This window comes from Alexandromys fortis, unplaced genomic scaffold (genome assembly GCF_014885135.2).
Source record: "Alexandromys fortis isolate MF-2015 unplaced genomic scaffold, M_Fortis_MF-2015_v1.1 scaffold_46, whole genome shotgun sequence".
In the NCBI taxonomy this organism is placed as follows: Eukaryota; Metazoa; Chordata; class Mammalia; order Rodentia; family Cricetidae; genus Alexandromys; species Alexandromys fortis.
Genome location: NW_026067919.1, coordinates 7,677,120 through 7,698,586, shown reverse-complemented (window position 1 = coordinate 7,698,586; position 21,467 = coordinate 7,677,120). Strand labels below are relative to the sequence as shown.

The window sequence follows — 21,467 nt, the reverse complement described above, 5'->3', positions numbered from 1 at the left end:
ACAGAGAAAAACCCAGCAAATAAGTAGTAGACATGAAAATAGCTGCACTTCTGAGGGAATAAGCAACACACTTGGAGATTGTCCTAAGGTAGCAAAGTCTTAGGACAGACTGTAAAGTAGGAAGTTAAGAGTTTGAAATGAAAGACTAAGGGTGCTTCACAGGGGAAAAGAGATAAGGGTAATGGTTCAAAGTAAAAGAAGAATCTTCAAAATAGCTTATGATGCCACAGATAGAATCCATTTCTTCTTCAACCTCTTTTCCCAAATATCTCTCTCTCTCTCTCTCTCTCTCTCTCTCTCTCTCTCTCTCTCTCTCTCTCCTCTCTCTCTCTCTCTCTCTCTCTCTCTCTCTCTCTCTCTCTCTCTCTCTCTCTCTCTGACATTTCTCAACAGCTATTTACCGTTTACCCTCAATTCCCAAAGCATACTACAAAGTATCCTTCATTTTCAAATAACATTCTCATCTTTTCCAGTGATCTTGCTAGTCCACTCAAGCAGCTTCCCTCCACTCCTGCATCTCAGCCACTACTCATCATCTTTAATTGATATTTCCTTCTGCGGACACTTCCTTGATTCCCTGAGGTGCTACTACAGGTATGTTTATAGAGCTCAGTATTGTATCCTCTTAGAGTACACACCCACAATACACAGAAAAATGACTGCCGAACTTGTCTAAAGAAGGCGAGACAATCCTCCAGGATTCCTGCTTCATAAAAGAGTCTGTGAGACATTCTGCAGGACATTCTTCTGAAAGCAACTGATGAACTTTGCTATTACAAGACAGAACAGATCTTCAAATTTCCACCATCACGGAAAAGTCTTCCAGATACTATAGGCCTGTAGGCTGAAGATGGATGTCTTAACATTACAGAAGAACTTTGGGTGACTGTCCAGGTAGCTAGATATTTCTGTCAATTCTAGGGTTTTGGAACTTGCTTACAATGCAATTCCTGTTTACTTGGATAATATTATATCCTCCTGGGGTCTTTGATGGAGTTGAAGGCTAAATAGTTATAGTTTTCCTTATTTACGATAAAAGATAAATTATGTGAAACTTTAGACTCACAAAAACATATTTTAACTGTAATTCTTGTTTGATACCTGTTTTGTTATATGTAATTTTACTATGTTAAAATTAAAACTTTCCTTTTTATTTAGACAGAAAAGGGAAGATGATGTGGGATTCCCCTCTGTGTGCTACGGATATGTTTTATTACCATTATTTAATAAAGAAGCTGCTTCAGCCTATAGCATGGCAAAATACAACCAGGCTGGAAGTGATATATAGAGAGAGTACGCAGAATTAGAGAGACGGCATGTAGCTGCCAAAGGAGAAGGACCGGGAACCTTTCCAGTAGGCCACCACCTCGTGGCAATACACAGATTAAAAGAAATGGGTTAATTTAAGATGTAAGAGTTAGTTAATAAGAAGGCGGAGATAATAGGCCAAACAGTGTTCTAATTAATACAGTTTCTGAAAAGTGCAGTCTCCACTTACAAGGATTAACCAAAACAAAGGGTGCATTAAAAAGCAGTATGGAAGCCCATTACTTTGTAAACATGTGGGGGAGGGGTATGAGTTTAGATGGTGATATTGTGTGTGAATAGATATGGTGGTTTGAAAGAAAATGGTCCCCCAAAGGCAGAGCACTCTTAGGAGGTGTGGTGTTGTTGGGGTATGTGTGGTCTTGTTGGAGGACATGTGTCACTGCAGAGGCCAGCTTTGGAGTCTCATATATATTCATGCCACACCCAGTGAGACAGACCACTTTCTGTTGCCTCCAAGTCAAAATTTAGGAATCTCAGCTCCATTTCCAGCACCACATCTGTCTGCACACCACCATGTCTCACCATGACAATGGACTGAACCTCTGAAAATATAAGCAACACAATTAAATGTTTTTCCTTTATAAGAGTTCCCAAAGTCATGGGTGTCTCTTCACAGCAATAGAAAACCTAACTAAGACAGTAGATAATGTTTCCTTAAGAAGAAATGAGTTACTGAATGAAAATCTCAGTGGCAGGTATGGGATAGCTCCCTGTGAGTCGGGGAGGCTGCACAGGTTCCCCAAACAATACAGGCTAATAATTACCATTATTCTTGTTTCTACACTATAAGTGATGGCAAGATCCTATTGTTGAAGACACACCACACTTTGGTTGCAGGACAAAAAAACAAAACAAAAAATAAAAGCAAAAAACAAAAACAAGCTGGAGCTAACCTGGAAAGGTCTTCCCTGCTGGTAGATAGGCTTACTAGGGTATAACATTAATCAGTGGACTTAATCAATGGCAGACCCTGCATACCAACATACTGACCTGTCAAGAACGATGTGCCCACTGGAGCACTGCCTGACAGTTATGGGGTGGCTAACAGCCTTCTAATTGGAATCAAGGCCTGTTCCACAGAGGAGAATTCATGCCTGGTACAATAAATCTGGTCAAAAGCCAATGGCTGTAGAGGTCACAGGGCAGAACCTATTACTATTGTTTTGCTAGATGAACATGTAGTCAAACTACCTTCTAAATATCTGTTAACATCAATAAATTACTGCTTCTCTCACCCTTGGTCAGAGAAGCTTCTTACTGTAGTGAGTGGCATCAATGTGAGACTCACAACTGGTCACAGTGCTGGGAGTGATTGTTGAGTGCTCAGCTCTAAATAGGACATACACATCAACCCTGCAAAGGCTCAAAAGTACTGCAGAAGAGGAGGCAGAAAGAAAGCAAGACCTGGAGGATGGAGAAGAGTGTTGTGAAATGATGCTGTCTTCTGGACATGGCATGACCATAGCACTCATGAATTCACAGGAGCTATGGTTACCTGCACAAAACCAAACAAGTCAACATTCCAGTATAGACTGGGGAGGGGCTCATGAGGCTGCACCCCTAGCTAAGGAGTTATTTGCAACTGACAAGTGTAGGGGAAGTAAAGTCATTGTTCTTTAGGGGTTGGGCTGGTGTTAAGTTGCCAGTGTTCTAGTGGATGGCTTCACACTCATGCTCATGCCAACAGCACTAACTGGACTCAGAGGTTATTTCAAAAAGAAGGGGAAAAAAAGAGGAGAAAAAAGAAGACGAAGAAGAAAGAACAGGATGAAGAGGAGGAAGAAAAGGAAAAGAAATGAAGTTGGGTGGGGGAGTGTTAGGGGATCCAGACAGAGCAAGTAGGAGAGGAGTACTGGAGTAGATATGATCAAGATATGTGGCATATATGTATGAAACTGTCAAAGGATAAATTAAAGATATTCTAAAAATTATCCTTGTTAAAAACCATACTACGGTAAATTATTTTGCCACATGAGTAAAAAAAAAAAAAAAAAAAAAAAAAAAAAAAAANAAAAAAAAAAAAAAAAAAAAAAAAAAAAAAAAAAACAGACTAAACAGGACGAATACTAATGGTGACTAATCAGTTTCCTAGAGCATGAGAATCAAGTATGATCATCAAGATTACACTGGGCTCACAGAGATGAGAGCCATTCACACATGGAACTTGGGAGTTTCTAGAGTCAAGAAGCATTCATCACTAATGGGACATATGAATAAAGATCTGCCATCTAGGAAAGGCACATGAAAGAGTCTGCCCTTGGTTTAGGATTCAAATTCAAGCTGACAACAGTCACTAAAAATACTAAATAAAATATAAGCCCTTGAAAAACAGGGTCATATTTTATTTATTCATTTTTAAATGACTTGCACAGATCTTGAGCTGGGAGTCTCTGCTGCTGTTTATCATCTATGTAACACAGGGCGAGTGACATAGTTTCTGTGCACTTCATTTTTCCTGCCTACAAATTCATGAGGATAGTAACACAGTTACTTATCTAGGCTGGACAATGATTAAATAAAGTAATATGTTGAAGTGTTTACAATATTACATGATATATAGTAAATAATAAATAAAACCAAGTTACGACCACACTATTAATAATTTCCAACTTCCTTTGGAACACAAACATCAAGTAAGCCACAAGAAGTCATCATACCCCTTTCATTTTACATTTACCAACAGTGAAAATATGGACATCCACAAACTGACTTTATAATTGTGTTTTGTTGTCAAATCATCTGATTATAGCTCACCAGTGAAACATTTGAAGACTGGAGGGAAACACAGACATAACCATGAAGGCAGGGAGGCAGCAGACATGGAAGGAAGAGAAAGCAGGCATGTGATGGGGACACTAAAGGGTATCTGCAGGGCAGGAATATGATGGTAGTCTTTGGGTTTCTAAACTGTGAGGTGATACTATTTACATATAACAGAGGATCCTGGAAACAGAGAGTAGCTAAAACTCACTTTCTAAGAGAAAAGCTCACATTCAGGAGCAAAAGAATAGAGAGAGAAAAAAAACCAGCATGAGAAAAAAGGAAGTTCTACCAATAGCACAGGTATAATTAATTCTATAGCTATGCACAAGCCAGCCAGCACTCACAGAGTTCTAGGAGTAGAATCAGACGATAGCAAAATAGAAAACCAGAGACTCTGACATGACCACAATCTATGCCAGCTGTGTGTCACTCACACAGTCTATGGGCGGTCACAGGGTGGCAGATAATTCAACCAATAATGATGTGAACGAGGGCAATAATGAGTTACAGAAGCATGGAAAGAGAAATAAATGCCCATTAGCATCAGTACTATTTATTATTTTCTACAAGTCAGCCAATTAAATAGAGAGAGGAAAAGCCTATAGCATTTAGAGAAGCTAGAGAAAGAAAAGCTTTAAATGGTATCTTTGTTTTGGAAATCCAAATTGAATTTGAAGCATTACTGCCATCCAACCCACCAACCTAAATAAAAAAAAAAAACCAATTACATTACTAAAGATTTACTATAAGTTTAAAGTGATCTTCCCAAATTATATGCCATATCAATAATTTAGTTTCTTATTATTCCCCACTTTCAAAGTACCTTGACTATGAGGATGTATAACTTTGTACTTCAGCCTGGCTGGTGCAGATCTGTGTATATGAGTATATATGTGGGTATGAGAGGTTTATTTTTCTTTATTCCCTAAGACACAATTTTGATTTTAAATTTAATCTTGATATTTTTCTCACCATTAAAAAATTTAAAAAAATTTAACTTCCATGTAGAAGTTAAATAAGCATGTTTTATGGTGACAATTTTATTCTTTAAATACTAGACCTGAAACAATCCTAATCAACATTCTAGGGTATTACCTTGTGGATGCCACTAAAATGATCTGATGAGTAAGAAAAGGACAGCCAAAACTGGCGCTTGCCCACTCTGGAACTACCCATATGAAGCTGTGATAATCACAATCGGATGGAATTGGTGAAAACAGGAAAATAAGGAATACAGTCTGGAAATGGATTCATAAATGCAGTCACCCCCTCCTTGAAAAAGTAGCAAAGGCAATTCAATAGGGGATGATGTTTCGAACAAATGAAACCAAGTAACAAGATATCTATGTGCAACAGAAATGACCTTCACAAAAAGTAATCCAAAATGAGTAACAGACCTCAATATAATATACACAACTATAAAATTCCTATGGTATAAGAAAAAAACCCTAGAGTATCTTGGGTTTGCGAACGTTTTTAGACACAGTGTGTGTGCATGCACACATACACATTATCCAAGGAAGAATGTTTTTAGACACAGTATGTGTGCATGCATACAGACACATATTCCAAGGAAGAAATGTACTCAGCTTTATTTCTAAAAGTCATCTGCAAATTTTAGAAATAAAAAAACACCACTTAGAAAATTAGAAAAGCCACAGACTGAGTGAGTGTAACTCCTATACATGTATCTGATACAGGACTAATGTATCAAATATACAAAGAACTTAAAATTCAACAATATGAGAATAACTCGATTTAAAAATTGACCAAGATCTGGACACATCAGGAAAGAAAACACATGGATGGAAAGCAAGCATCTGAAAAAATATCATTGGAGAATTGTCAATTAAAACAAGACACTACTACACAGCACATGGTTAATGTCCAAAGCACAACACCTAAAGCTGGCTGAGGATGTGGGCCACCAGGAGCTCCCACTCACTGTGGACAGGAATGCAAAGTGGCAACAAGCCATAGCAACAACAAATCCTGGAGAGGGGAGAGCTGATTTGAGCATTTTGCCTATTTTATGTATTCCTCTTTCAAACTTGTTGTGATAAGAAATGATATTCATTTTATTCTTAATGTGACAGAAAGTGGGATGAAGAAAGAGATAATGAGTGGTGAAAATAAACTGGATGATGAGAATTTCCAAAATCTAATGAAATACCAATCTCCATATCTAAGAAGCTCAAGGGGATACTAAGCTAAAGGAGAGACAATACTAAACACACCATAATCTACCTTTGAGAAGAAATCAATGTAAATGTCCTCTAAATGGAAAGGGAAGTAGCACATGAAATGGAAGAAGTAAGAAATGAGAGTTGAGGGCTGGAGAGATGGCTCAGAGGTTAAGAGCACTGACTGTCCTGAGTTCAATCCCCAGCAACTACATGGTGGCTCACAACCATCTGTAATGAGATCTGGCGCCCTCCTCTGGTGTGTGGGCATACATGGAGGCAGAATGTTGTATACATAATAAATAAATAAATCTTAAAAAATAAAGTCAGGCATTGGTGGTAGTGCACATCTCTAAAAAAAAGAAGAAATGAGAGTTGATTTCTCATCAGGAAACAAGGGATCAAAATTTGCAAGGGTCAAAAACTTACTAGAAAGTCTATAAACAAAGCACTCTACATCTAGCAAAGCAATCCTTTAAAATGAAGGAGAATTGAAAGGAGAAGACGCTCCAAGTCACTCTTCTCTACAAGATACAGTGATGAAGGAGAATTCGTAAGTTTGCCTTCAGTAACAAACATATCAAACCAGCAGATCAACAGGGAATCAATGGACTTGGGCAACAATGTACTCTGAGACCTAACAGGCATCTATAGAATATAAATAGATATTAAATTATTAATAAGAATATTGTCACAAAGTAAAGCTTAGATCTAATTAAAAGTCAGTAACATTCCTTCACAAACTCTTGCCAAAAATGCTAGTGGAAGGAACACTTTCCAATTCATTCTAAATGGCCCATAACCAAAACCACATTCATCTCAACAAAACTAAACTAGTTTTTAGGAGTAGATAAATAAAACTCCATAGTGTATAGTAATGTAAAAATTGTGTACCATAAGTAACTGAATTGTTTGAGGAATAAATGTCTGGTTTGACATCTAAAAGCCATGTGACATACTGTATTAATAGGACAAAAGGAGGGGAAAGGCATCTCAATGGACACTGGAAAAGCATTAGATGAAACCCAGCAGGCCACCAGGATAAAATGTTCAACAAAGCATGAATAGAAGGAATGTCTTCAGAGTGATAAAGGAAATATGCTTGAAAGAAAAGAAACAAAACAATTCCATTCTTGACATCAAAAGATGAATGCTTTTCCCCAAAATCAGAAACAAGACAGCTGTTGGCTCTCACTACCTTGACACCATGCCAAAAACTGTAGCCATAGCAATTGTGCAAGAAAGAAAACTATACAGATTGAAAAGGAAAAAGTAAAATTATCTGTTCTCAGATGACATATAGCATAAATAGAAAATATTAAGAGCTAAGGAAAAAGTTAAAAGGATCACTTGCAGAACAATAGTGTTATTCATGGCTGTATCAAAGGTTACCATAATGGAGGACAGGAAGCTAAGGGGCCACAATTTTTATAAAGTATACACAGAGGAATAATGAAAAGGAGCTGATTCAGCAGAATGGCCTGTTGAAATAGGAGCGGCGGGCTGCGTCCCCAACACCCCAGCCGCTTGGCTAGCTCATGCCCGAAATAACAACACACAAACTGTATTCATTTAAGAACTGCTTGGCCCATGAACTCTAGCCCTTACAGGCTAATTCTCGCACCTGGACTAGCCCATTTCTAATAATGCGTGTAAGCACCCCAAGGTGCGCTTACCAGGAAGATTCTAGCCTATGTCCATCTTCATCGCGTGTGCCTCAGAGAGCAGAGCTATCACGTCTACCCGGGAGAGCTGAGCATGGCGTCTCTTCGGGAGCAAAGCAGAGTCTGACCTCACTTCCTCTTCCGCCCAGCATCCTATTCTGTTTATTCCACCCACCTATGTTCTAAGCTATGAGGCCAAGCAGTTGGTTTATTACTTAACCAATGAAATCAACAGATTGATATATGACACTCCCACATCACTTCCCCTTTTTCTGTTTAAAAAAAAGGGAAGGCTTTAACTTTAACATAGCAAAATTACATATAACAAAACAGTTATCAAATAAAAATTACAATAATCTATATCATAACTAAGGAAAACTATAACTATAACTAACTATTCTTCAACTCCTTCAAAGATTCCAGAAAGATACAATATTACCTAAGTAAACAAGAAATCCAAAGCTCTAGAAATGACAGAGACATCTCGCTGCCTGGACAGTCACCCAAAGTTCCTCTGTACCGTTGGGGCATCCATCTTCGGCCTACAGGCCCATAGTTTCCAGCAGACATTTCCACAAAGCAGGAAATTTCAAAGGCAGTTACTATCTGCTTGTCCTGAAGAATGTCTTGCAGACTCTTTCATGAATCAGGAATCCCAAAAGGTCATCTCACCTTTAGGCAAGTTCAGCAGTCCTCTCTCTGCGGGTTCTCTGAGTCCACTTTATGCAATAGTCCAGGCAAGAGCAGTTTCTTGCCCAAATGGCTATCAAACTCCATAAGGATCCTCTTCGATGCCCATCTTCCTCTTGAAGTAGATTGGTGCTGCCAGGAGCAGAGTGTCTCATTGTCATGAAAAGTCCTAAGTTATTAAAACATTTAAAATGCCATATTCTATAATCTTTGAAAAATATGAAGAATGCCTATCTAAAATATATCTATGCACATCTAGAAAACCTTAACTAACATGACTACAAACTTAACTATTATTAATTATTCATTAACAACCTATATGCATTACAAAATTAACCTTAAATTTAAATCACTAAAGCAAAATCCATATCAATGTAAATTATTCATACCTATATCATCTCCCCCTTTAAATGTAAAAGAACATTTATAAACAATATTTGGGAATATGGGCGCAGTTTTTTCTCTCCAAACTGCTTCCTGCTGAATGGGGGCGCCGTTAATTAGGTCTTTCATGGTATAACCTGTGTGCTACTTTCATCTCAGTTGGAAGTTGAGCGAAGCAATTTTCTGAAGGTATTCACAGCAACCGTTCAGGAGGGTGTGGTCCATCATACCATATGGGAATAGAAGAAATGAACAGGGTCTCATCCTCTGTGAAAACAAAATAGGAAACTCCTTTCGAAAGCATCATGTCCTTAGATCCAAATTTCAAAGTCCAGGCATCAAAATCTCTACGATGGATTAGTTCAGCAGCATTTATAAACAAATATCTTTTGGCAGCTGTTGCTCCTTCCTCAGCATTCAAACAATTCAAAGAGAGCATAATAGTATACAGTATCAAGATTCTCTGTGTATTTTCCATCTTTGTATGCTTTATTTTAACCTCTATTTCGTTTATTTTTACTTTTATTTTATATTCTCTGTATCTCTTTGACCTGCAATAACTCAGTAGACCAGGCTCTCCTTGAACTCTCAGAGATCTGCCTGTCTCTGCCTCCCAGGCATTGGAATTAAAGGTGTTTGCTACCACACCTTGAACTCACAGAGATCTGTCTGTCTCTGCCTTCTAGGCGTGTACTACCACACACAACTTCTCTTTTTGTTCCTTTGTTTTTACTTTTAAGAACTTTTAACTTTTAGCTTGCATATATTTTTAACACACTGTAAATCATTTAAACATTTTCTTTATCTTTGAATCTCTCTTTACTGTATATCTCTCTTTTTCTGACCACACGAGTCTTTAAATTACTGAGCAATATGAGTAGGATTAAAGCCGTGGCTTTGCCAGCTAGAATCAGTCCATTCCTTAGCTTTCCAGCCTCGTGGCGGAGATACAGGCTGTAGCCACGTTTATAGCCACAATTCTATGGCATTTCAAGGTCCCTGCCAGCCAGGGAGCTTCAGCAGCCTGTGCTTGCAAACCACACGAACCGCCTGCGTAAAAGAGTCAGAGTTTGCCGTGGCAGGACAGCCCAGAAAGCCGGCATTTTTAAACGGCACAGCTTTTTTCCTGCTACAGCTGAAAATCGAAAAGCATGCGTTCAGCTTTTCGTCAACACCGTTTAAGTGTTTTGTGGCAGGACCTCTTAATGAGCTGCAGGGTTTTGCAGCTGAATCTGAGTCAGGAAGCCTCTCTTAGATGAGAGTGCTTGCTTGCTTCTAACAAGCAGAGCAGACCCAAGAAATTGCTGCTATCAAGAAAACATGCTTTACTCTTTCCCAAGCTTTTTCAGGCTTTCTGTGGATTCAGTTGTCCACACGTCTGGGCGCCATCTGTTGAAATAGGAAGCGGCGGGGCTGCGTCCCCAACAATGGCCCAAGTCTCAAAAGAGCAACTTGAAAATACTTCATTCAGGAGTGCCAATGAAGAGTGAGAACAAAGACATGCCCACCTCTAAAGAGTAAAATACTAGGACTCTTAGAAAATAAAAATCTTGCCTATAAAAATGTGACTATGAAAGAAATACATTTAGTTAAGTGTTAGATTTGTTATAATTAGGAGGATAACCACAAGCAGGGCAAGGCTGTAAGTCTGTTAGGGTTGAGAGAACTTCATATGGCATAAAAGTTTTAGGAAAGGGGAACTCTTGGAGAAAACGGAAATGGAATATTACGCTGGAGTAAAAGAAAAAAGTGGTATTATCATGAGAATACCAGAGAACATATAGATCAGCAATTCTGAACAAGTAATGCCCCAACAGGCCCAAGTTATGGCTAAGACATAATGCTATAATGAACTATGATAATAACCATGATTAGGCACAAAAAAGAAGAGAGCCAGTACTCAAGTTAGAGAATACCAAGAGGGACTTCTGTACACTTGATATTAAAAAAGACTTAGAGGTTTGCACTTTCAAACTCTTTAACATGAAGGTGAAAACAGAAAATGGCATTTCCAAGGCTTGCTGCAGAAAGTTTCTTTCTGTGACATACATCATTGTAAATAGCTTTGGCATGCTGGGAAAACCCAGAACAAACATAGAAGCTTGAAGGTAAACTGAACCAGGCATCTATGAGCCTCAGCACTGTCAGCGTATTCAACCACTCCTTAGAAAACTCTATGCGGACTAAATCAGATTAACAAAAACACAGTGTGCATCTCTCCCTCACCACCAACTAGAAACTGAGAATTCACAATCACAAGTGCCTCCAAGTTTATAACCTCTGAGGGGGACCTGTGGTCATGTTTTGGGGAAATGTTATGCTATATTTCAATAACTTCTGCAAAATCACAATTTATAGAAGCAAATAGATATAACGCAGCCACCATTTAAACAATTTAATTTGCTCTTTCTTATATTTATCTGAACTGTTGATACGTAGAAAATTAGAGTTTAGGGTTCTGAACTTTTGGGGAGAGGGGATGCCCTTTCTGATTTTTCTGAGATTACACTCAGCCTCATTTGGATCATTTCTAAGGACAGAGACAATTAACTCCATGTTACCCATTCTATTTCTGATGGCTGCATAACGTCTCCTTTATGCTGAAATCCGCCTCCCTTTGTCAAAAAAAAAAAAAAAAAAAAAAAAAACCGCAGATACGACAGTTCTGCTTTCTAGAGTTATAGAACATATCACTCATTCTTCCAAATAAACAAGAAATCCAGTTATGGTAAACTTGAAGGATGGGTGTCTGAAAATCCCAAACTCTAGCACACAATCCCTGCAACTGCCCTTGTGCCAGGCTGAGTGCTCACTCCTCTCCTTCAGACACTACACTATTGCTCCACAGTCTCCAGTCAGTCCTGCAGACTGATTCAAAAGTAACCATTCAGTCTGTGCTTTCCTAGATAAAACATACAAACAGAGAGAGCCACTGCATGCTCATCATATACCTCTTCCAATCCTTTATTAGGCGCACATTGTCACAGCAGTAACACTGCATGCTAAGCACCCACATGTTAGTCTCCACTGACTGTATACTATGTATGTGACATGCACATTCATGTGACACATGCACAGGAGGCTTTTCTTCACTTCAGTGTAAAGTTGTCTACTTAAACTGTATCAATGAAGAATTCTTCCTCTTTAATACAATAGTCCAAGAACTCATTACCAATCCACAACTTTCACCTCTCATACTATCTTCAGTTTCATACCAGCATAAGACTTTAGGGCACTGCACAACACATAGGCTACCAATGAGTATTTATTAAGTGAATGAACTAATTTTAAAATAAGCATTTTTATAGTCTGAATATGACATATCTCTCTCAGGCTCGGGTTGTGTCTCCAGATGGTACTGAGATTCTGGGAGGCTGGAACAATGTATTTCTAGTAGAAATAAACCATTAAGGTTAAGTTTTTGAAGGTCACACCTGCTAGTTTGCAGTGATGTGAGGAACCTCCATCACATGCTCCTAACACCATGAGCTACTTTGCCATGACTACCCTGCCATGATGGATTCAAGCTCTCTGAAACTGGGTCAAAACAAACCTATCCTGTGAGCTGTTTCTGTTAGGATTTGTAGCAAGAGTGAAGCAAAAGTAACTGGTACTGAAATGCTTACTACTAACTTTGCTTCATACACCTGCCATAATTTAACTTGTTATAAAGACACAGCAAGATTAGAGAGAGAAGCATGATCTCTACCTACTGCATGAATTCTTCCCGACTGCACAATCTTATCCTTCTATTTATTTACTCCAACAAAAGATTTTAATTGAATCCCATTTTTTATTAATCCACAAAAGGATACTTTATTAGAATAGAATTTGTTCAGCTTAGATAGAAAAACATGATTATGAAGGATTAAGAAAATTACTGTGCCACTCAGGACTCAGTGTATGTCCAAAGTACTTTTCTTAGAACTCGCACGACCACTCCCTCTGTATTTGTCTCGTATAAATTTGTGTTGAACAAATCCAGGAGAAACAAATTCTCCATCTTATGCACACTGTATGTCTGGTAACAACAGGTCAAGCTTTGCTCTTTATTTTTTCTACAAGGACCCTTAGCAACAACTTTGTTTCTTATCTTAGGGGGTACAAAAGATCATGTTTTCCTTATATCATTTCTTCATCTCAATTTTGTTATTTGCATTACAATATGCTCCAGGATAAACATTAACCCCTTGCAGAATGAGATATTAAAACTTTCAAATTAATTAATGTTATTGCTTACCATAAACCAGGTACTGAATAACCAACTTTATCCTGATCCATAAACACACACAGAAAAGTGTTTTTTAGCATGCTCATAAATAGTGCAGAGGGTTAAATAAACTAAGCTTGCAAAGCTAATCTATAACAGGTGAAGCTCTGACCCCAGGTGTGAATGTGAGCCCATTAGACTCCACTATCTGATGCAATTTCAGACTACTTTATTCCTTAAAATGGAAAGTACTTCTAGTGTCAATTCACATCTCTTAACAGTATTTGTGGAATTTTAATCTATAAGCAAAACAAAACCAATAACTTAGTAGTTACTTTATACAATATTATTTTTAAAAATAATAAACAAGGTCAATATTCATTAATTCCCAAATGATAATCCTCTCTTCCACAAAGTCCTATCACAACTTAAAAGTCCTTAAATAGATGCAAACGCAATTTGTAAATCTGCAATAAAGCTACTGAAACAAGAGTCCAGCTAAGAAAAGATTAGTTATTATAATAATTACATATCATGCATACCCTGAACTGGTTCGGTGCCTCGAAAACCAGGCAAATCGGCTTGGAGAGAGACCTATGAGTCAGGTTAAGCAGAGGACAGAAGTGAAGCTGCAGTTAGAACAGTGCTCACCTGCTCAAGTCACTTTTCCCATGGTGATGATAGTGATCAGGGTGGCTAAGGTGGTAATGCTCCTGCCCACTCCACCTCTGGGGTGCTCTTTTCCAAAATCCGTCCTGTGACTGTCGTACATTTCTGTCTGCTCGGTCAAAGCGGTTCATATTGTCACAGTCCACTATACAGATTAAAAAGTAACAGACTATAAATATGTGCACACTCTATAAAAAGTTAACTACTTATGGACTAATAATTAAATGCTGTGAAAAAAAATTTTTATTCTAGAAGCACCAGCCATGTAAACTAATCACAAAATAAAGTTTTCCAAAGGAAACCAGTTCTTACAGTGAAAACTGAACTTTATACATTCAAACTGAAGTGAATTATAATATTTCTGGAGCAGCCACGTAAGTGAACAATTAACTGTTAGACTGTTTTAAAACAAGGAAAAACTTCCCTGAAAATGAACATTACACATTTCAAATACAAGCAATCAGGACCGAAAAAATGTAGATTTAAGAAGAGCATAGTATCCATTCTTAGAAATAAGTGCCTCAATTAAGTTTCTCAGCCTCAAGAAGCACAAATTAACCTATCATCATAGACGATCATGTTTTTAAATAAAGCTCACAATTTTAAACAGTAAGCTGCTCCAATCTGTCTGCAGCAGAGCTGGTTCAGAAAAACACTGAAACGCTGCTGAAAACAAAGCCAGTACTTTGTAACAACAAATATCGGTCCACTCCTGAAATCCAAATACCACAAAACTTGACAAGAATCCCTGAAGCACCCCAGCTTCTCCACTCACCCAAACGTTCTGCTCTCACATCTCAGAGCACTCTCTGAGAAAGTTACTCGGCACAAGGGAGACATTGTGCTGCCGGCTGCCTACTCAGACATAGTTGCACACAAGGCGCTGCTGAAACAGGCCTTCCTTCCTGCTCCACTCCCAGCCCTCCCTGTGGGAAGCAAGCCCAGCCTGCCCTGTGACTCCATCTTCGCTCAGTGCTTACATAGCTACTGAGTTAGGACTGTTACTAAAAATACTTCTCTAAACACTAACCCAAGCCATGGAACAGGACGGGCTCTCCACTCCAAAAACTCCAAGGAAAAGTTCAAAATTTCTTGTGATAAAAAACTTTACATATCAATATAATCATGTTTTTTTTTAAAAAAAAAAAGACTTATTTTAAGTGGCTGTTATCATGAACCAAAGACTTAGATTTAAAATAGTTAATAGTTTCTTTACAGAGAAGATGGAAAGGCTTCCCATTTATAAAAGGACGATGCAGAAGAAAACAGCAAATGACTTAAGCACACTTTTGAAAGGATGCTGAAGCTTTGTTTGCATTCATGAGGAATCAGTACTAACAAATAGCTTTCTTTCATTGTAGCAACAGCTTTTAAAAGAAGTCTAACATATGAAATTACTGCCAGTAACTTCCTACTATTTTGTTGTTAAAATTAAGTAGAACTGAAGTTCAGTTATGACTAATACATGGTATGACGACCACTATGCTGAAAAATATCAGTAGGAATTTTAAGTAAATCTTGAAGTTTAAAGCTAATTTCATTTGGTCCCTTTGGTAGCATCATCAACAACTCAGCTGCATTACCCAGGTGCACGGAGCCCCCCAGAGCATCTCCACCTAGCAGCTCAGCTGTTCTACACTCTGCTGCTAAAGGGCATCTACTCTGAAATGTGTTTCCCTAATTTAAGAAGAGAAATTTCCAGTACCAAAGAATGACCTGATATAGTCTCATAATAAAAATCAGCACAGTGCAGAGAGTAGGAAGAGGCAAGCAAACCAGATAAGAGAGGTAAATGTTAGAGCAATTACAGAGCACAAGCTGCCACATGGCTTTGGTGAACAGACTCCAAATCAGGGCTCTTTATTGAAGCCTTAATTCATCCCGAACGGCAGGTCAGCAGAAGAGACAAACATCTGCCACTACTGCAAAAGATTAAAGTTCAAATTTAGACCTAATTTCTACAGATGACCTTGACTCTTCTGGGAGTGCTGCTTCCTCAGGCATCCATCCATCAAGCAAATCTTTACAAACTTTGCACTCCAGCTAAGACGGTAATATTAAAATATTAGTGGTGGTTACCTAGGGAAGATTAAAGTGTTCCATGACAGACGAAAAGAAAATGGGAAACAACAAAATCTCAAGAGGGAGATCAATAAAAATCTGGTTCCAGGGCCTAAGAAGAGCATCAGGTAAGGCTTTACTGGGAAGTCAGTCCTCCTGAATGTGCAAGCTGCAAGGTTGATGGTGCGTGCAGAAACCTCCGAGAAAAACTACAGGCAACCCTAAAGCTATCTCAACTCAAAACTGTAAAAGTCAGGAAGCTGATCCAAAAACACCCTTCGGCCAGACCCGACCTTAACTATGACATGAAGGTCACTAGTTCAAATGCAAAAAGCAGTGTTTTTTAGTTCTAGTACCGTAAAAGACAGACAGCATCAGGGTTCTAACCCATTGGAGAGGGAAAGAATCTAATTAGCTAATAGAGGTATGGGATATGAGGATACCTGTTATGATGGTGTCATTTTACCTTGTTTGATAAAGGAATAAAACATGATACCCAATGTATCCTTCATTTTTTCTTTTACATGACAGCTTTCAAGTCCTGAGAGATAATGTTGACCCAGACAGTAATTTTTATATAAATAACTGCGTGAGAGATAGGATGACATTATGACTGACAAGGCCCGAGGAGGCTTTACGTTATTAAGGAAGTTTTCAATGTAATTAAGTGTTAAAAATATAAGTGAAAAAAAGCATAAACTGAATTACTTAACATGGTACTAGCACAGAAAGATAAATTTCTAGAAAAAAATCCAAGTAACTGGAAGCAATCAAGAATAAGATGATCCTCATGTATCTCAAAACAAAGTGTATCGAAAATATAGCCTTATATGTTTAAACATAAGATAATTTAGTCAGCAATTCAGGAAATAGAAAAGCATCTTTCAATGTCTAAAGTCTAAAGAGAATGGCTACAATGACTAACAGTATACAGAGAAGGTACTCACTAGGGCAATCCACTAACTTGAGGATTACACTCTGACGTGCCAAATGCCAGGTGTGTGTTTGTGGGCGATGGCTGGCTATTAGAATTACTAAACAAGAGGAAGAGGCAACACAGCTGCGTTTCTGGCATACCAGAAATACTGAGAACCACCCTACAACAGAAAGGACCAATAGCAAATATCTAATAGCCTTCCAAAAAAAATTCAGATTGCAAAACTGTTTCCTTACGAAATTCCTTGGTCTACTAATTCAGGTCAAGGTTAAAAAAAAAAACAGTTTGCAAAATTAAAATAATCTGTTACTAAGTACAAGTCATCCAACTCCCTACTCAAGTCTCAGTGTTCCACAATTTCCTTGCCCCCAATTCCACGCCTCTTTGATTTTCCTCTGAAGCACCTCTCCTTTAACCTGTTGCCATTCCTTTTAAATAAAGGCAATATCTGGTAAAGTTAAACACTTTCAGAACAGGGAAAACTGTATACGCTCTATTCTCAGTTGAGAGAACATGGCTAAATAATTTAAAAGATCTAAATGGCATTGGGAAAAGTCCCCATGTAAATCTAGAATAGCACTTAGGAATCATAATCTAGTGCTCACAGATCTGTATCAGCTAGCTCATAATTAAAAGACACTATATGTAAAGAATGTGGCAGTGGTTTATGAGCCTATGATGGGAGGCAGGCATTGTGATTGTGGTGTATGCCTTTAATCCCAGTATTTGGGAAGCAGACACAGGCAAATCTTAGTGAGTTCCAAGTCATCCTAGTCTGCATAGCAAGTTACAGGCCAACCAAGGCTACATAGTTAGACCCTATCTCAAACAGTAAATTAAATAGACAAATAAATAAATATCAAACAAATAAAAACCTACAATGGAGTGCAAAAGGCAGACAGTATAGAAAAGGAATTTCTGATTAACTCTTTCCTATGAACACAGACTAAGTTCTGATTCAGGTCTGCAAGGAAGAGGGAGAGAGGTGACAGCTAAATTCACTGCAGGCATCAGGGTCAGATGAACACAATTAGAAAGCATTCACAAGATTATAAAAAATGTTTCCCCATCTTCCTCACTAGAAGCAATCAAGAATAACATAATCCTCATGTATCTCAATACAAACTGTATCGAAAATGTGGCCTTACTTAGCTGCCTTACTTTAGCCTCTACATAAGCTTCTCCAAAAACCAAAAGGTATTTTTCAAATGTTTGATTTTTATATAAAAAAAAACCTTATTGTAATAAACTCCCAAATAAAAAACATTGCAAGCTATATTAAGGTAGCCACTCGAGCAAACACTATCCCAGTGCCGCACTCCACACATCGTATGAAAGCCATGGAACTTCATTTAGGGGCTTTTCACTTCCCTTATCGATTACATTTTTTTTTATGCTTATCCATCATAAGATAGGAAAAACCCACGAAATCTGCAAGCTTTTCCTCCCAGCGCTCAGGAGGCAGAAGCGAATGGACAGGCTTCTAAGCTACAGAGAAACCCTGTTTTGAAAAACCCAAGATAGATAGATAGAGATAGATAGATAGATAGATAGATAGATAGATAGATAGATAGATAGAATTAAAAAATAAAAAAATAGGAAAAACCTATGACAGAGTTAAAATTAGAAAAAAAAAACACTTGGCTTTATATCATCTTTCATGATCCATGTATCCTTTGACCGGCACTCTGTCCTTCCATGTCACCTAATATTACCCTTGCCCCTTCTTAGTCTCCTTTACAAATGTTATATTACAGCACTTACAGCTGTAAATATGCTATGTTTTGCTTACTTATCTATCAGTAAGTGATCGAATGTTTTATTAATATGCATAAACTATAACATTATCCTAAACTTCATTGCTGCTATATATCCACCCAAGGGTCACCAAAACACTCAGATGTGGATATCCCTAAATTCTAGACTAACTGTTCAACAAGAATTAGACTAGCACACATTGTTTTCTCCCCTGGATAGTACAGAGAAAAAGACCTGCACACAGATGCAATTATCAGATAAGCACTTTCCTCATGACAACTTCTTTAACACCATCAAGAAAAAAACTAGAAAGGTAGCTCAGTGAGGAAAATTATCACTCCATAAGAGAGAGGACCAGAGTTCAGAACCCTCACATGCCCGTGCAAAAACAATGGGCTTGGCAATGGGTGCCTATAACCCCAGCACAAGGTGGGTGGAGACTAGAAGATACTGTTTCAATGACCAGCCAGTCTAAGGCAAAATGGGAAACATCAGATTCACAGAAGAGACTGTCTCAAGCAATAAGGAGGAACACACCCATTATTGACCTCCGGACTCTGCACTGATACACACAGACAAGAAAGTACACCCCCACATACATGCATGCACATGCTACCCGATAAACTCTTCTTAATGAGGTCATAGTAACCCGTACCCAGATCAAATCCAAATAGAAGGTCTCACTGGTTTGCCCATCTTCTTGGGCACAAACGCCAATAATGCTGGCAGAATAAGTGAAGCCGAAACACCTGAGGGTTCAACAAACCAATACAATCTTTTTCCAAACTAATATAACATCCTCAAACAGGAAAAAAAAAAAAAGCACTAAAACCAACAGTCACCAGCATCTTCAAAGATCCCTATAACCTACCAGCACCTCCACATTCTTATCCCAGGCCAAGAGACCTAAAAAGTCATTCTTGCCTTCCTGTAATAGGAAACATAAGTAATAGGAAACTACTTTATTTTGGTGCATACAAGGAAAACTAACTTAGGCTCACTCTCTGCTTTTTTTTTGTGTGTGTGTTCTTTTAGTCCAAAAAAGCCAATATTGGTTTATTTTCTTCTAGAAAAACACCTGTACTATATGTGCAATGTTAATGGATTCTCAACTACTTCTGAAACTGCAACAAAGACCTCAAAGATGTACAATTTCTCTGAGGTTCCGAGGTTCCACATCTGTCTAGAATGAGGGTTAACTAGGCTGTGCTCAGGAAATGAGTTCTGAGACTGATTTGATCTGTGCTTCATGTATCCACCCAGAAATGGAATAAAATTTCCAAAATGAAGTTGTGATAACCCTGTCAAAGTGACATGCACTACCTATGCTATGACTTATCCCAAGGAGGGAAATCCCTCAACCTTCATTACAAGCCAAAAAAAAGCAATCAAGCATGTCACATCTCCTGCACCATTAGGTCTTGTTATTGCGTGCTCAGTCATTTTCACTGAAGAGTGTTGAACTTGGTCTCCCAGGTCACTAACTCAGACTTCACAACAGCAACTATGATTTCTGCCACCTACTAAACTGCTATACTGTAGTGGGGAATCCTGTTCTATAGCTCTAGAGAGCGGTGGCTCCCTGCACTGCCCTAAGGCTGGCATTTCAGCTTTCTGTTCATCTGGGTGTTGGCTATAATTTTTCTTTCTCAGGACTGGAATTCCATTTTGGCTGCAGAAGTATCCCAAGTGCCAGAAGCACCACAACAAAGTCTAACAGTCTCTACTCCTACAGTAACAATGGACAATACAATACCCTCAGCGCTTCATTTCAACAACTTACAAGTCCCTCGTGGCCTCCAGACCTTTCCACTGTGAGTGGTTTCAGCGAGGTATGTTAGGGTAGAACACTTCTGTCATAGGTAGAACATGATTGAAATGAGTGTTCTGATTCTAAGCCATAGATGTGAGTTTCTTCTAGGATTAATCAAAAGAATAACCAGCCCAAAGTAGTGCAGATCTTAAAATACTGAAACCCTCAGTAATTTATAGAGTCTCAAAGGCTATGTCATCCAAGGTAATTCAAGATCCATGAATCAGGGAAATAAACACATGCTCATTCACCTTTTCAGGGAATTAAAAGAAGAAAAAAAAATAGTCCAACCAAAGACCAATTGACTGATGCAGTAGTGAGAAGCAAGCACACTTGGAACAAACACAATCGGCTTCTGGAAAATCCTCCCTCTGTTCTAGCATCATGGCTAAAAAGGAATTCAACAGTTCTTTTTACATTCTCCCTGGCTCTGGGGAGGCCTGGGACACCACACAAATGTATACTGAGGGGGAATCCTCCGATATCTGAAGCCATTCTTTCCAGAACAGCAGGACTCCTAGTCAGCCTCACTCCCAAGGGTGTCTTTGTCTCTTACTAGTTCCTAATACAGAAACCCTGTAGATGCCATACCACCAGAGACAAGAGTCCTTGTGCACAAAGACTGTCTAAAACACCACCCACCTTGCTGGTTACGGGGACACACAGAGAGAGAAAGAAAGACTAAAATTAGGAGTCAAAAAGTAGTATAGTTCATTCAGAAAGTGATTACTTTCCCAGAATTGACCTTAAATTAGTTATCAAATTAATACATTATACTGTTTTACAAAACAAATATGTTTCTCTAAATATATTTCTTTTGAAATTAAAAATGAGACAAAGTGTGGGAAAACTAAGGTATTCGAATACACACACACACTACGTTTAGATAAAGGTATACAATGTTTCTGAATCAAACTGAACTATATTTAAGGTCCACATAATCAAATTTTAAACATTTAACTTAAAAGTAAAAAAAAAAAAATCTTACACCAACAGAGACTGATTC

The 21,467-nt window shown here is 38.3% G+C and overlaps 1 protein-coding gene across 6 annotated transcripts in view; it reads right to left on the bottom strand.

Moving 5' to 3' along the window:
- Positions 1 to 21,467, bottom strand: part of Ccser2 (coiled-coil serine rich protein 2) — a 111,525-nt gene that overhangs the window by 44,425 nt on the left and 45,633 nt on the right. For 5 of the 6 annotated variants that reach the window (XM_050140710.1, XM_050140708.1, XM_050140709.1 and 2 more), the window contains exon 5: positions 13,875 to 14,037. In XM_050140710.1, coding sequence (XP_049996667.1) covers positions 13,875 to 14,037 — 163 coding nt within the window. Of the gene's footprint in view, positions 1 to 13,874; positions 14,038 to 14,667; positions 14,830 to 21,467 lie in introns of those variants that run through there. The other variant, XM_050140711.1, reaches the window with a different exon arrangement.